We start from the raw sequence: 17280 nt of genomic DNA on the forward strand, positions 1-17280 counted from the left end.
TCATGCAGCTAGTAAGAGGCAGGGTTTGAGATCCTATCTCACAGGAGATGCATTAGTACCTAGTCTTAAACTGCATTTCCTTAATCAGAATGACTGATTCTCAGACACAATGGAGAGTTAACCATGTTTGCTAAGGAATGACCAATAACCAGCTGAGTATATATTTCCTTCCATTATAAACATGGCATTTGAGTCTACTATTCTTGGAAATTCACTGAAAAAATATCCCATGGAGGTTATGACTAAGCTCTGAGATCCAGATTTTGGGTTTACTGCCCAAACATCTGTCCCCTTACTTCCTAGAAAACACACAAACTGAAGTTGAGGTTGCCTGGAAGCTTAGTAAAAATAGTGAGAACCATGGAATTGAGAAGTTAAAACACATTTGATACCTCAAATAAATACCTCCACTTTTTTGATGGAAAACATTGTGTACTAAAAGTCTAAATCCATTTCACCCATTCAACTGACATATGGAACACTGCTATAGGCCAGACCCTTTGCTGGGCTCCGGAGAGGCACACCTTGTTCTTAAGGTGCTCTGTCTCACGGGGAAGACTGACACAAGTCAAAGGCTATTACAGCGCTGTGAGAAGGGTGCTGTGAGAGGATTGCAGAGGAGGGTATTTCATCCATCATTAGAGGAGGGGCAAGCCTTTCTCAGAGACTTCCTGGAAGGGATGACACATAAACTAATTATTTGAGCCTCAATTTCCTCATAAGGTAGACTTAGTTAAATAAATAAGAGAGGAAAAAATACTGTTTCAGGTACAAGAAAGAAACAGGAACATATACAAGGCAGAAGAATAGGACAAAAAGACCCCGTTTAGAGACTAACACCTAAAACTACGCATGGATCGTGTAGGTAGATGGTTAGCATGGCCTTAAAATTGTTAAAGAATTTGGCTTTTAAGAGACATAGAGGCATAATTGAAGAGCTTCACACTGGTTAGGGGCACATATTGAGGTTTGTGTTTTTAGGATTATCACGTGAGCTTTTAAGTAGATGTTGGGTTGAAAGGGGAAGAGCCTAGAGGTGGGGAGGCCTCTACAGAAGTTATTGTGGGAGTCTGGGGAAGAAATACAGAGAGAAATGGGCTGAGCATGGTGGCTTATACTGGTAATCCCAGTTCTTTGGGAGGCTATGGCAGGAGGGTCCCTTGAGGCCAGGAGATTGAGACCAGCCTGGGCGATATAGTGAGACTCTGTCTCTTCAAAAAAATTAGCTAGGTGCGATGGTGAACACCCATAGTCCCTAGCTACTCAGGAGGTTGAGACAGGAGAATCACTTCAGTCCAGGAGTTCAAGGATGCAGTGAGCTATAATTGTGCCACTGCACTCCAGCCTGGGTGACAGAGAAAGACTTTATCTCAAAAAAACACAAAAACAAAATCAGATAAACAAATGGATTTGAAGGATATTTAGTGGGTGGAATGAATAAAACCTGGGGATTGGAGGGAGAAGAGGGAATATAGGGAGACTTAGAAGGAAAGCGGTGATCTTTACTGGGCTGATTATGCAAAAAGATTAGAGTAGGTAAAAACTTAAATTTTAGACATGGTAAGTTTGGCTGTAGAACATCAAGCAGGTATGTCCAGTAGGTGACTAGCATTATGAATCTTGAGCTCAAGAGAAAGGCCTGGGCTGAAAATACGGATCCGGGAATCATGGCCATAAAGACTGGGGACTTGTCATCATAGAGATTAGGAAGGTATCCTCATAGACATTAAGGCATTGTGTTGTTAGTCTGTTTGCATTCTATAAAGGACTGCCTGAGACTGGGTAATTTATAAAGAAAAGAGGTTTATTTGGCTTACGGTCCTGCAGGTACAGCCTGTAACATGGTGCCAGCAATTGCTTCTGGTGAGGGACTCAGAAAACTTACAATCATGGCAGAAGGCAATGGGCATATCACATGGTGAGAGAGGGAGCAAGAGAGAAAGGAGGAGGTGCCAGCCTCTTTTAAAGAACCAGCTCTTGTGTGAACTACAGAACAATAACTCATTCATTACCATGGAGAGGGCACGATGCCATTCATGAGGGATCCATCCTTATGACCCAAAAACTTCCTACTAGACCCACCTTCAACACTGAAGGTCACATTTTAACATGAGATTTGGAGGAGGCAAACATCCAGACTATATCAAGCATCGTCCCCATAGAGAGTAGGATGTTGTTCCTATAGAGGTTGGGGAGTTGCCCTCATAGAGATTAAGGACTTGCCATCCCCAGAGAGAGTAGGGAGTCATCACCATTCAGTTGGCGTATGTATGTAAAATGAGATGAACCAGTATCCCAAGATGGAGCACTGTAGATCATTCATGTTTAAAGGGTATGCTGTAAAAGAGGAGCTGGCAAAGTAGGGGAAGTAGGATGGTTACTAGAACAACCTGGTGTCATGGGAGCCAGGAATGGAGAGTGCTTATGTACTCTGAGTGCTGAGATGTCAAATGCCAAATTGTACATGAAATGTAGTTGCTGAGATGTGTCCTCTGGGTTTGGCACTATGAGGTTGTTGGTGATATTTGTGTGAACAGCTTTAGTGGAATGGGGGTCAGGAGCCAGATGCAGTGGATTCAGTGAGTGGGTTGTAGGGAGGTGGAGTTTAGAAAGGCACTTAGTGCCAGGAGAATTTTTAAAAGAAAGCAAATTAGAGGAAGTCAAATAATAAGAACTGGTGTGGCATGGATCAGCTCTCTGGGGATGCTGGAGGGAGAGAACTGAAGGGAAGAGAAGTGGAATAAACACAAAAAACTCTGAGAAGAGAGGATGTGGCTTCACCCCACCCAATCCTGAGAGAATGGGTGGAGGGTGGGCCTAATATTGTCTTTGTTATCCAAACATTGTCTTTGCTAGCTATTCTTTCCCTAAAGATGGGACAAGCCATTCCCAGAGGTCAGTTCTAGGTAACGAGACTTTCCCAGAAGGTGGGGTAAAATTTTCCTCTTTAACTCATGTGTTCTCCAGAGTCTTTGGGTTTTTAGGAATTTCTATAAAGATTTTCAAATATTTTACAAGTCATCTCCAAGTACCACAATATATTCTTCCTTCAGTTTAGTATCCCAAGCTTTTGCTAAGGTGGAGATACATTTCCCTCCACTCAGAACATTATTATAACTCTGAAGGAGAAGAGGCATGTACAGTAACTGTTGTCTGCATTGGCCTTCCTTCCGTGGCTACACCACTCCTGCTTCTGTGAATCTGAGCAAATGAGAACACAGACCACCTGCGTGTGTGCAAGAAGCATGTAGATTTTGCTGGATATGTGATTTCGGTGGTCTTCACATTGCTTCTGTGTTCTATAGGTAGCCCAGGTTTTATACAGACAGACAATCTGTTTCACTTTATGGAATGAAAAGAGTGAGAATCATGTGAAACCAAACATACAAAAGATGGGTGTCTAAGGCATAATACTCATTAACAATGATCAGCTCATTTTTTAAACTTTTAAGTTTAGGGGTACATGTACAGGTCTGTTATATAGGTAAACTTGTATCACGGGAGTTTATTGTATAGATTATCTCATCACCCAGGTACTAAGCCTAGTTCCCATTAGTTATTTTTTCTGATCGTCTCCCTCCTCCCACCTTCCACCCTCCAGTAGGCCCTAGTGTGTGTTATGCCATTTTATATGTCCATGTACTCTTACCATTTGGCTCTCACTTACAAGTGAGAATATGTGGTATTTTTGGTTTTCTGTTCCTGCATTAATTTGCTGAGGATAATGGCCTCTAGCTCCATCCCTGTTCCTGCAAAGGACATGATCTTGTTCTTTTTTATGGCTGCATAGTACTCTATGGTATATATGTACCACATTTTATCTGGTCTATTATTGATGGGCATTTAGGCTGATTCCATGTCTTTGCTATTGTGAATAGTACGGCAGTGAATATACTTGTGCATGTGTCTTTATGATAGAATGATTTATTCTTTATATCATATACAAAAGTTAACTCAAAATGGATTAAAGACATCCATCCATTTTGTCTTTCATATTGATTTTGTATGCTGAGACTTTGCTGAAGTTGTTTATCAGCTTAAGGAGCTTTGGGGCTGAGACCATGGGGTTTTCTAGGCATAGAATCATGTTGTCGGCAAACAGGGATAATTTGACTTTAGGTATATATCCAGTGATGGGATTTCTGGGTCAAATTTTATTTCTGTTTTTAGGTCTTTGAGGAATCACTGCATTGTTTTAAAAAATAAACTAATTTACACTACCACCAGTGATGTATAGGCATTCTTTTTTCTCCACAATCTTGTCAGCATCTGTTTTTTTTGTTTTTTGGTTTTTTTTTTTTTGAGATGGAATCTTGCCCTGTTGCCTAGGCTGGAGTGCAATGGCATGATCTCAGCTCACTGCAACCTCCTCCTCCTGGGTTGGAGCGATTCTTCTGCCTCAGTCTCCTGAGTGCAAGGGTAGCTGAGAGAAAGGAGAATAGACCCAAAGTCAGGCAAGAAAGTTTTATTAACTTGCCTGACTGGTCCGTAACAGTCAGAGGAGGCAGCCCCGGGCTTATAAAACAAGCGGTTTATGTGGGCTGAGAGGGACATAAGGGAGTTTCAAGTAACAGGCACAGACATAGTTTGTTAACTTGTAACAGACCTACAATACATCATCCTGTGACTTTTGTGGCGGCAGTCTTTTAAAAAAAAGACAGAAACTAGGATTTTTTACAGATATGTGTCAAACAGGAATTTACAAGTATGGATAACCAACATATGTTTTCCCTGTCCTCCCTCGAACTGCCCAGATGGCAGTAATCAGGCTTTGCTTAATTGCCACATGTCTAGCTGCCTTGGTGTGGTGCCTAGGTAGGGGTTCAGCAGTACAGCTGCAGAGCAATCAGAGGGGGCTGGGGTCAGCCTGTGCGGAAGGGGTTTTCTGAGGCAGCACAGCTCATTCCCTAACACTGAGTAGCTGGGATTACAGGCGTGTGCCACCATGCCCAGCTAATTTTTTGTATTTTTGGTAGAGACAGGGTTTCACTATGTTGGGTAGGCTGGTCTCAAACTCCCGACCTCCTGATCTACCTGCCTCAGCCTCTCAAAGTGCAGGGATTACAGGGGTGAGCCACTGCACCCAGCCTATTTTTTGACTTTTTAATGATAGCCATTCTGCCTGGTGTGAGATGGTATCTCATTGTGGTTTTGATTTGCATTTCTCTCATGATCAGTTCATATGATTGTTGGCCACATGTATGTTTTCTTCTGAAAAGTGTCTGTTCATGTCCTTTGCTTGCTTTTTAATGGTTGGTTGTTTTTTCTTGTAAATTTGTTTAAATTTCTTTTAAATGCTGGATATTAGATCTTTGTTGGATGCCTAGTTTGAAAAAATTTTCTCCCATTCTGTAGGTTGTCTGTTTACTCTGTTGATAGTTTATTTTGCTGTACAGAAGCTCTGTAGTTCAATTAGATCCCATTTGTCAATTTTTTCTTTTTTGCTATTGCTTTTGATGTCTTCCTCTTGAAATCTTTGGCCATTCATACATATGGAATGGTATTGCTTAGGCTGTCTTCCAGGATTTTTTATATATATGTATATACATATATAATTTTTCTTTTTTCTTTTTTTTGTTGTTGTGTTTCAGTTTTGGGGTACATGTGAAGAACATGCAAGATTGTTGCATAGGTACACACATGGCAGTGTGATTTGCTGCCTTCCTCCCCATCACCTATATCTGGTGATTTTTATAGTTTGGGATTTTACATTTAAGTCTTTAATCCGTCTTGAGTTAACTTTTGTATATGGCATAAGAAAGGAGTCCAGCTTCAATCTTATGCATATGTCTAGCCAGTTATCCCCGCACCATTTATCGAGTAGGGAATCCTTTCACTATTGTTTGTTTTTATCAGGCTTATCCAAAATCAGATGGTTGTAGATGCGTGGCCACATTTCTAGGTTTTCTTTTCTTTTTTTTTTTTTTTTGAGACCAAGTCTCACTCTGTCACCCAGGCTGGAGTGCAGTGGCGTGATCTTGGCCCACTGCAACCTCTGCCTCCTGGGTACAAGAGATTCTCCTCCCTCAGCCTCCCGAGTAGCTAGGACTACAGGCACCCCCCACCACGCCTGGCTAATTTTTAAAAAATTTTTTAGTAGAGACAGAGTTTCACCTGGTTTCATGTTAACCAGGATGGTCTTGATCTCCTGATCTCATAATCTGCTCACCTCGGTCTTCCAAAGTGCTGGGATTACAGGCATGAGCCACTATGCTCAGCCCATTTCTGGGTTTTCTATTCTGCTCCATTGATCTATGTGTCTAATTTTGTGCCAGTACCATGCTGTTTTGGTTACTGTGGCTCTGTAGTATAGTTTGAGGTCAGGTAGCATGATACCTCCAGCTTCATTCTTTTTGCTTAGGATTGCCTTGGTCATTTGGGCTCTTTTTTGGTTCCATATGAATTTTAAAATAGCTTGTTCTAGTTCTGTGAAGAATCTCAGTGGTAGTTTAATAGGAATATCATTGAATCTATAAATTGCTTTGGGCAATATGGCCATTTTAACCATATTGGTTCTTCTTATACATGAGCATGGAGTGTTTGTCCGTTTGTTTATGTCGTGTCTGACTTTTTTGAGCAGTGTTTTGTAATTCTCCTTGTAGAGCTCTTCCTAATTTGGCTCTGGGCTCGACTGTTGTTGGTGTATGGAATGTTAGTGAGTTTTGCACATTGATTTTGTATCCTGAGACTTTGCTGAAGTTGTTTATCAGCTTAAAGAGCTTTGGGGCTGAGACTATGGGTTTTCTAGACATAGGATCATGTGGTCTGCAAACAGGGATAGTTTGACTTCTTCCCTACCTATTTGGATGCCCTTTATTTCTTTCTCTTGCCTGATTGCCCTAGCCAGGACTTCCAATACTGTGTTGAATAGGAGTGGTAAGAGAGGACATCCTTGCCTTGTGCCAGTTTTCCAAGGGGAATGCTTCCAGCTTTTGCCCATTCAGTGTGATGTTGGCTGTGGGTTTGTTATAGATGGATCTTATTATTTTGAGGGATGTTCCTTCAATATCTAGTTTACAGAGAGTTTTTAACATGAAGGGGTGTTGAATTTTATAGAAATCCTTTTCTGCCTCTATTGAGATAATCGTGGTTTTTGTCTTTAATTCTGTTTACAAGATGAATCATTTATTGATTTGCATATTTTGAGCCAACCTTATATCCCAGGGATAAAGCCTACTTGATTGTGGTGGATAAGTTTTTGATGTGCTGCTGGATTTGGTTTGTCAGTATTTTGTTGAGAATTTTTGCATCCATATTCATCAAGGATATTGGACTGAAGTTTTCTTTCTTTCTTTTTTTTTTCATCTCTGCCAGCTTTTAGTATCAAGATGATGCTGGCCTCACAGAATCAGTTAGGGTACAGAAAATATACTTAGGAAAAAAATGCAGGGGCCTGGGCGAGGTGGCTCATAGCTTAATCACAGCACTTTGGGAGGCTGAGTTGGGTGGGTCATGAGGTCTGGAGTTCACAACCAGCCTGACCAATACGGTGAAATCCCATCTCTACTGAGAATACAAAAATTAGCCATGCCTGGTGGTACACATCTGTAGTCCAAGCTACTCGGGAGGCTGAGGCAGGAGAATCACTTGAACCCAGGAGGCGAAGATTGCAGTGAGCCAAGATCATGCCACTGCACTCCAGCCTGGGCAACAGAGTGGGACTCCATCTCAAAAAAAAATGCAGGGGACTCTTATATTGTCATTTTGAAATATCAGTTGTATGTGTCACATTTTGACATGAACTAATCAATTTATAAGATTGAGTTTTCATATATCTAAAGTTCAGATACTCTGTGGTGATAGTTAAAGAGAGAGCCAGCTGGTTATATGTCAGATGATCCGTGACAGTGTGATCCGTGACAGTGTTACCATAGACACTTAATTGTGTGACCATATCTTACCCAGATGGCATTTCTAATTTACACTGATACATAACACCAGAGAGGCAGAGAGGGAGATGTCAAATTTCTCTCAAAATAAAGTCGAATCCACCCAAAGTGTACCAAGTGAGACTTCACAATTCTGCCCAAAAAGTACAGAAATTACATTGATCTGGCAAGAAAGAATGAATGGAAACCCAAAGGTCGCTGCTTTTAAATTTTCTATAGAGACAGGGTCTCCCTATGTTGCCCAGGCTAGTCTCGAACTCCTGTGCTCAAGTGATTCTTCTGCCTTGGCCTCCCAAAGCACTGGGATTATGAGCCGTTACGCCTAGCCCCACATCTTGCTTTTCACATAATGAATGTTTTGAAGACAGTTTGCATCAACATTCCTAGATCTAGCTCAGTCTTTTTCATGCCTGCATATGAATGCAGTAGGTTTATATATCCAGACACTAGTTGATGGACCTTTAATCATTTTTAGTCTCTTGCCATTACAAACGATGTTGCGCTGAACATCTCTATCTATGCATCTTTTCACACATGCATAAGTATATCAGCAGGTTAAATTTCTAGAATTCTTCAGTCAAAGGATATATGTGCTTTACCCTTTGATAGTTGTTGCTCAATTGCCTCCCCATCAAAACGTTCTACAAATGTTTACTCCTACCAACATACAGGAAGAAGTATGTTTTCCCATATCTTTGTCAACATATATAATTACCGAATTTAGGGTAAACTTCATTCTTTTTAGGTGTAAAGTTCTATGAATTTTGACAAATATATAAAGTCATTTAACTACCACCACAATCAAGATCTAGAGTATTTCTATTATTTCAAAAAGCTCCTTTGTGGCCCTTTGTAGTCAATCCTCTGGCCCCATCCTGAGTCTTTCCCTACTGATCTAATTTCTGTTCTTAATTTTGCCTTTTCCAGAATATCATACCAATGAAAGCATAAAGTTAATATCCTGTTTGAGATGACTTATTTTACTTAGCATAATCCTTTTGAGATTCATACATGTTACATTTATCAGTAGTTTATTCTTTTTCTTTGTTGCTGAGTAGAATTTTATTGTATGATTGTTTCCAGTTTGTATACATTTGCCAGTTGATGGCATTTGGATTGTTTTGAGTTTTTGGCAATTATGAAGAAAGCAGTTAGAAATGTTTAGGTACATGTCATTATCTGGACATAGGTCTTTGCTTTTCTCGGGTAAATGCTTCAGTGTGGGATTGCTGGATTTTATGGTGAGTTTATATTTAACTTTATAAGAAACTGCCAAACATTTTTTCAAAATGGCTTTGTTATTTTGCATCCCTGGCAGCAATGCACAAGTGTGTGCATTCTTACCAACATTTCATATTGTCAATATTTAAAAAATTTTGGCCATTCTAATAAGTATGTGGTAAATATTAGGTATTTATTAAACTTTAAAAACTTTGCTATTCTGAATTATTTTTTTCATTTACATTTCTTTAAGGATAGTTAGAATACATTCAGTATGTTGATAACACATATTTATTATTTTTTTAAATTGCCTATTCATCTTCTTTGCCCATTTTTCTATTAGGTGAGCTGATCATTTTCTTAATGATTTTAAAATGATGCTTATATATTAGCAAATCCAACTATCTCATAATTGTTGCAAACTTTTTTCTGTTTGTCATTTTCAAAATTTGATTTGTTAACTTAAAGAAATATAATTTACAAATTTAGAAGAGAAGAGGAGACTTTATTTTTTATTTTTATAAAAATTATTATAGCCTGTAGGGTGGCCATTCTGACAGATTGGGAAGCATAGTCTCCAGTCAGAAGCCACAAACATACTTTGGGGGAAGTGAACAGGAATTTACACAGAGCTGGTGGCCAAATGTACATATTCAATAAGCTATAGAAGGATTCATGAATATTTATGAAGGGAGAACCATGTGCATGTGTAATTGAGACTTCTGCTTTTCCATGTTAAAAAAACTGGTGCTGATCAACCGGGCTCAGGAGGCTGAGGTGGGCAGATCATCAGGTCAGGAAATCGAAACCATCCTGGCCAATATGGTGAAACTCTGTCCCTACTAAAAATACAAAAAAAAAAAATTAGCTGGGTGTGGTGGTGCATGCCTATAGTACCAGCTGCTCGGGAGGCTGGGGCAGGAGAATTGCTTGAACCCAGGAGGCAGAGATTGCAGTAAGCCGAGATTGCACCACTGTACTCCAGCCTGGGCGACAGTGTGAGACTCTGTCTCAAAAAAAAAAAAAAAATGGTGGTTATCTTAGGGGGAGTTTTTGGCCCTCTGACATCAAAAGGTGAAGCAGAGGATGTGAAAACACTTGCTACCTATTCTTTGTAGACTGACCAGAACCACCCCATGGTCAGTGGTCTCTTATTAGGCAGAAAAGGTGAGGCAACATCAGGTGTTTGGTTGATATCAGTGGTGGAGCCTTTTGAAAAGGCTGGTTTCTGTTAGGCCCTTGAGAAGGAAAACCCAATCCTGGTTAGCAAGGGAGAGGGTCTGAGCCCCTCTCACCCTCCATTCCATCTTGGCTGAGAACTCAGTTTTCAGGGTTTCTCTGGGGTCCCCTTGATCAAAAGATGGTCTGGTCAGTCAGTTGGGGGTGCTTAGAATTTTATTTTTTATAGCTTATAGCATATTTTTCTATAGTAATATTTGTATGTAACCTCTAAATTTTGTACCTCATTGGTACAAAAATAAGGTAGTAGAAACGAGAGAGTTTATAAAGGCAAGGTATACAAGACAGGACTATAAGGCTAGGGACCCTACTTGAGTCAGTTCACCCTGCTTTCACTATTGCCCAACACTAGAGATGCATGGCCAATACAGATTTTCTTGATTTTTCTCACCATCTGCAAATAACCAAGGCTTGTTGACAGAGGCAGCTGCTTTGAGAAAGGGTAGAGTCCCCAGGGCACAATTTCTCAATTTCAGATGTGGAAGAAGACTCGTTTAGTGGAAGCAATGTGCTTATTAGAGAGGCCATCAATACACCAGATTGTTATGCCTTTTGGCTGGGACACAGGGAATTCCTATCTGCAGTGTCAGTGACATCACTTTGCCGGAAACAGCCTTTCTCCCTGCCAACCCTACACTTAAACATGGGATTCCACACTGACCACAAAGGCCTATTATACTCAATGCAATCTATGGGCAAAAGAATTCAGGGAAGGCCAGAAGGGGTGGGTGAAGAGACAGTGGATGGTTTAGTGGGAAGAAGTGAGAAAAACCAGGGAAGGGGACTCCTTGGCTTCCTTATTTCCCACACATAGAGCCTCTGTCAGTATTTGAGTTTTATGATCATTAACATTTTTAGAGTCAGGTACAACCAAGTGCTAAGTCAGTTATGTGCTACTAATCGGAGAGGAGCTTGTTGCCTAAGAACTGTGGGTGGGGAGCCTAAGGTGGTCTGAATCTGATTTGCAGGAAGAGCTTGTTCTGAACCCCCACCCACATCTCCACTATTTGGATGTCACCAAATAGGCTGTCCCCACCCAAAGCTGAGTCTCAAGGGGTCTACTCAGTATCAGCAAGACAACGTTGTTAAAATAAATGTATTCGTTTCTAAGGAGCTGCAAACAGAGATTAATCAGTTAATTAAAATTTCAAAGAGTAGAAATAAAACAGCATTAAAAAGTTCGTGCCCAGAGACGATCCAAGATGGCCGATCGCTAACATCCCGGGATTGCAGCTCTCAGTGAAGGCAGGGGGAACTAGAGGACGCCACACTTTCAGACAAATTCTGGTCGCTCACGGAGAAGAAGAGCCCCAATGGAGGAAACACACGGGTCGCCAGCGCGACTCTCATGGCCAGCGCAGCGGTTCCACCGGCACCTAGGCACGGCAGCTCTTGGAGCAGAGTAAACAGGTTTGGAGGACCTGCACAGGCCCCCAGCACAACACCAGAGCCCGGCGCAGTGGCTGTGACGGCACCTCGGCGCGGCAGCGCTCGGTGCAGAGTAAACGGGACCGGTTCCCCTTCTGACCGAGGTTTGGAGCCCCGGGAAGGCAGAGTCGCCTACTAGGGACACAAGAAGGAAGCCCGACAGGAGAATCCTGGGAAGAAAAGCACCATCAGTTTTAACTCCGCTGCTCTGGCCCTGGGAACTAACAACCTGGACGCCCACTCAAGAGACCTAATCTGAAAGTTGGTAAATTCAAAGACGACAGGAGGATAAATTTACAATGACAGGAAGAAACCAGCATAAAAAAGCTGAGAATACTCAAAGTCAGAACGCCTCTCCCTCTAAAGATGATCACAGTTCCACATCGACAATGGAACAAGGCTTGATAGAGAACGAGCGCATCCCAATGACAGAAGTACTCTTCAAGGAATGGATAATAACAAACTTCGGTGAGTTAAAAGAACATGTTGTAACCCAACGTAAAGAAACTAGGAACTTTGAAAAAAGGTTTGATGAAATCCTATTGAGAATAGACAACTTAGAGAGGAATATAAGTGAATTAATGGAACTGAAGAATACAATACAGGAACTCCGAGAAGTGTGCACAGGTTTAAACACTCGAATTGTTCAAGCAGAAGAAGGGATATCAGAGGTCAAAGTCCAACTTAATGAAATAAAATGTGAAGAAAAGATTAGAGAAAAAAGGATAAAAAGGAATGAGCAAAGTCTCCAAGAAATGTGGGACTATGTGAAAAGACCAAATTTACATTTGATAGGTGTACCTGAATGCGATGGAGAGAATGAATCCCAGCTGGAAAATATCCTTCAGGATATTATTCAGGAAAATTTTCCTAAACTAGCAAAGCAGGTCAATATTTAACCCCAGATAATACAGAGAACACCACAAAGATATTCCTCAAGAAGAGCAACCCCAAGGCACATAATCGTTAGATTCACCAGGGTTGAAATGAAGGAGAAAATACTAAGGGCAGCCAGAGAGAAAGGGCAGTCAGGTTACCCACAAAGGCAACCCTATCAGACTTACAGCAGATCTCTCGGCAGAAACTCTACAAGCCAGAAGAGAGTGGGGGCCAATATTCAACATCCTCAAAGAACAGAACCTTCAGCCCAGAATTTCATATCCAGCCAAACTAAACTTCACAACTGAAGGAAAAATAAAATCTTTTATGAACAAGCAAGAACTCAGAGATTTTATTACCACCAGGCCTGCTTTACAAGAGCTTCTGAAAGAAGCATTACACACAGAAAGAAACAACCAGTATTAGCCTTTCTAAAAATACACCAAAAAGTAAAGAGCACCAACATAAAGAAGAATTTACACCAACAAATGGATAAAACAGCCAGTCAACATCAAATGGCAGTAACCCTAAATTTAAATTGACTAAAATTTCCCAATAAAAAGACACAGCCAAAACCCAACGGCATGTTACATCCAGACCTGTTTCACATGCAAGGATACACAAAGACTCAAAACAAAGGGATGGAGAAAGATTTACCAACCAAATGGAGAGCAAAAATAAATAATAAATAAATAAAAAGCAGGAGTTGCAAATCTCGTATCCTATAAAATAGATTTTAAAGCAACAAAGATACAGTGGTAAAAGGATCAATGCAACAACAAGAGCTAACGATCCTAACACCCAGATACATAAAGACTTAGACTCAATGAGACAGAAAATTAATAAGGATATCAAGGACTCGAACTCAGATCCGGAACAAGTAAACTTAATAAATATTTATAGAGCTCTCCACTTCAAATACACAAAATATACATTCTTGTCAATACCACATCACACCTACTCATAAGTTTAAATGAAACAGTGATTGGCCATTATTAATACCCAATTTTTTTCAGAATATAGCAATATTTCCGTTTACTCTCCCTCTTTCTCTTTCTTCCTCTCCTTTACTTATTTTTATTTTATTTTTTCTTTCCTTCTCTCAGAAAAAGAAATCAACTTGTAAACCTCTAGATCCAGGTCGGCGATGTCTCTCTCATTGCTTGATTTCCTTCCTTCCCTTCCCTCCCTCCCTTCCACCCTCCCTCCCCCCTTCTTCCCTTCCTTCCTTCCTTCATCCCTTCCTTCCTCCCTACCGTCCTCCTTCCCTCCCTTCCTGCCTAAAAAAAAAAAAAGTTCGTGCCCTTTGTAGGGACATGGATGAACCTGGAGACCATCATTCTCTGCAAACTGACACAACAAAAAATGAAATACCGCATGTTCTCACTCATAGGTGGGTGTTGAACAATGAGAACACATGGACACAGGGAGGGGAGCACTACACACTGGGGTCTGTTGCGGGGAATAGAGGAGGGACAGCGGGGGATGGGGAGTTGGGGAGAGATAGCATGGGGAGAAATGCCAGATATAGGTGAAGGGGAGGAAGGCAGCAAATAACACTGCCACGTGTGTACCTATGCAACTATCTTGCATGTTCTTCACATGTACCCCAAAACCTAAAATGCAATTAAAAAAAAAAAAGCCAGTAACTTCCTCTTCCTCTGTTGTTCAGGAGATCAGTGGAACAGGACACAGGTTATTTACTCAATTACCTTGTCTTTCTACCTCTCTTTTCGTTCTCACCCCCACCCCTCCCCTTCCTTCTTATTTTTTGGCTCTATTTTCTTGCCTGTTTCTCCCAACGCAGTGTCCATCTTACTTTCCCTCTTTCTCTTTTGCCTTTTGCCCTTTAACTAACTGGTCATCACTGAGGTCTTTAGCTTCAAAGTTCATCTTTAGCACTTGTGTGTGTTTCTTTTTAAATTTATTTTTTATTTTATTCCTGAGGGAGGGACAGAACCCCCCCCACCCGCCTCCATGCCATTCCGGATAATCCTGGATAGCAATTGTGTTTTTATTGATGTTTGTGCTGACTTCAAGTAAAATATAGGCAGGATAAAACCCACTAAATTAAACTGCTTTATCCTTGAATGTGACTCTGGATTGGTTAATTGGAGAAATATAGAGTGGGGGTGTCTGAAATAGAATAAGACCTTTCCATTTAGATAGAGTTTTGGACTAGTGCTTTTGCATCGGGTCAGCTGAGAAAGAATAGAATTGAAAAATGTGTACACATCTCTAATGTGGGACAATGGTTTAAGGCATTGGAGTGGAATTGAGCCATTTGGATCAAATCCCTGCTCTGCCATGTGTAAGGTATATGACTTGGGGAAGTCCCTTAAGCTTCCTGAGAATCACAGTCTCAGCCTTTTGTCATTTAGCTGTAAGCTTCTGACAGTCAGGGATCAGATTCATGATTTCAAAAGGTAGGAAACACTGGTGTCCTCAGGGAGAACAGTCCAGACAACCCCTCCAGCCAAATCCTCAATGTTAGTTACTTTTTATTTCTGGATAATGAGATTGGCTACCACATAACAGTACTGGTAGCACAGCCCAGGCACTGTATGAGCCTCAGTCATGTATTGTAGGGTAGGGTGATGGCTAAAGGCCTGGTCTTTGAAGCCAGAGTGCCCATGTTTAATTCCTGGCCCCATTACCCGTGGCAGATATCTGAGTTACTGGTGGCATATCCATACGGGTCTACAGTAACCTCAATTCTTGCCTCCTCAGAAGAAAGAATTTGAGGGGCATAAAGTAGGAAAAGAGAGTGAGTCAAGTTTCAGAGCAGGAGTGGAAGTTTATTGAAAAGGTTTTAGAACAGGAAGAAATCCAAATGGGCAACTTGGAGAACAAACATGGTGTTTAACTGTGATCCTAGGACTTTATAGGCTGCCACCTTGTGCCCTTTTCCTGTGATTCCTCCCTTAGAGTGGGCTGCCTGCCTGCATAGTACCCTCCTTACCTTTGTAAATTGAGCAGTGTGTTTAGGAAGTTGTGTGCATGCTCATCTGAGGCTTTCTTTCCTTTTCTCATGCAGTGCCCCTGGGAAGTCATCTTCCACCATTTGTCTTTTAATGTGCATGCCCAGGAAGTTGCTTCTCCCTGGTGCCTGAATTCAGTTGACGCTCTAATGCTAACAGTGAAAAAAAAATCTCCTGCTGGATCAGCAGGAGATTGTCTCTCTCCCTGGCTCCAGCTGCCAAATTATCATTTTTAGAGAGGCAACGTGATCATTGTCAGACTATCACCTGACATTCCTAGTGGGTGGGGGAGAAGAGCCCTTTCCTGCCATGCCTGTCTAACTACCTGTAACAGCCCAACATTTACATCAGTGTAAATTTGGGAAGTTAATCTGTGACTCAGTTTCCTCATCTGTTAAGTAACAATAATGACAATAATAGTGACTGTGAGTGTGACTTTATTTGGAAAAACGGTAGGTATTTGTAGATGTAATTAAGCTAAGGATCTTGAGATGAAATCCTCCTGAATTTAGGATGGGCTGTAAATCTGATGACTGGTGTCCTTATACGAGAAAGGAAAAGGAAATTTGACACACAGAGCAACCGGGGAAAAGGCCATATGAAGACGGAGGTAGAGATTGGAGCGATACAGCCAAAAGCCAAGGAATGCTAAGAGGCTGAAAAAGACAAGAAAGTCATCTCTTCTAGAACCCTCAAAGGGATTCCCGCTGATACCTTAACTTTTGGACTTCTGGCCTTCCAGAATTATGAAAGAATAAATTTCTGTTTGAAACCAGCAAGTTCGTGATAACTTGTTGTGGCCGCTGTAAAAATGCAGATATAGATTTTATAGAGATGATAATATTACATGCACCTTATAGGATTGTAGCCATTTAAATTAATGGCTGCATTTAAAGTGCTAAGAGTGGAATCTGGAATACAGTAAGAACTCTTTAGTGCAGGCTATTATGTGTTGTTAGCTCATTGACACTCACATAGGCATCCTATGAAGCAGATACTATTGTCACTCCCATTCCACACATGAGGAAATAGAGGCTTACAGAGACTAAGTAAAGGTAAGCTGGTTTGAACTCTGTTCTAGCTTGAATCATTCCCCAGAAGTCTGTGGAGTTTGACTATCTGGTGATGGATCCTGGTGACTGTTGGCTCAGTGACCTTCCTGATGATGGACTCTCGGAAAAGACTCTCCAGTGCTGAGCCATCGAGAAGTCTAGAAGGTATTGAGAAGGCTGTCTCATGTGGTTATGTTTACTCTTCCTGGTTGCATCTGCCTAGACCTGGTTTTGGCACAAGCTCTGCGCTGACGGAGCCAGGCTCTGTCCACGCTTGGCTGTGTAGCCTGACCTCATTTGGGTAGCCTCAGCACATCATTACCATAAGAGGCAGGGGTGTGCCACCCTAAAAGGCCATACCCTCACTCTCCAGGGACTTCAACAGCCCCCATAGTTCCTTGTTCACCCCTAAATTGCTAAGCATAGATTATACAAATGGCTTTAGAAGTAAGTTACACCACTTAGAATAAGGCAAAGCCCTCACTAGTGCCTTCAAGGCCTTATGAGCAGGGTACCCCATTGTTCCTCTGACCAGCTCCTACTACTATTCTCCCCTCAGGGCCTTTCCATGTTGCTGTAAAGCTCTTGCCT

The 17280-nt window shown here is 41.4% G+C and overlaps 1 protein-coding gene across 7 annotated transcripts in view; it reads left to right on the forward strand.

Annotated features, from left to right (window-relative positions):
* Positions 1–17280, forward strand: part of ENTPD1 (ectonucleoside triphosphate diphosphohydrolase 1) — a 171115-nt gene that overhangs the window by 96301 nt on the left and 57534 nt on the right. For 2 of the 7 annotated variants that reach the window (XM_078346163.1, XM_078346162.1), the window contains exon 2: positions 16719–16854. The exons of the other annotated variants lie outside the window; for them this stretch is intronic. In XM_078346163.1, coding sequence (XP_078202289.1) covers positions 16800–16854 — 55 coding nt within the window. In that variant the 5' untranslated portion in view covers positions 16719–16799. The remainder of the gene's footprint in view (positions 1–16718; positions 16855–17280) is intronic. 7 annotated transcript variants of the gene reach the window in all.

Source organism: Callithrix jacchus, chromosome 12, assembly GCF_049354715.1.
Source record: "Callithrix jacchus isolate 240 chromosome 12, calJac240_pri, whole genome shotgun sequence".
NCBI lineage: Eukaryota > Metazoa > Chordata > Mammalia > Primates > Cebidae > Callithrix > Callithrix jacchus.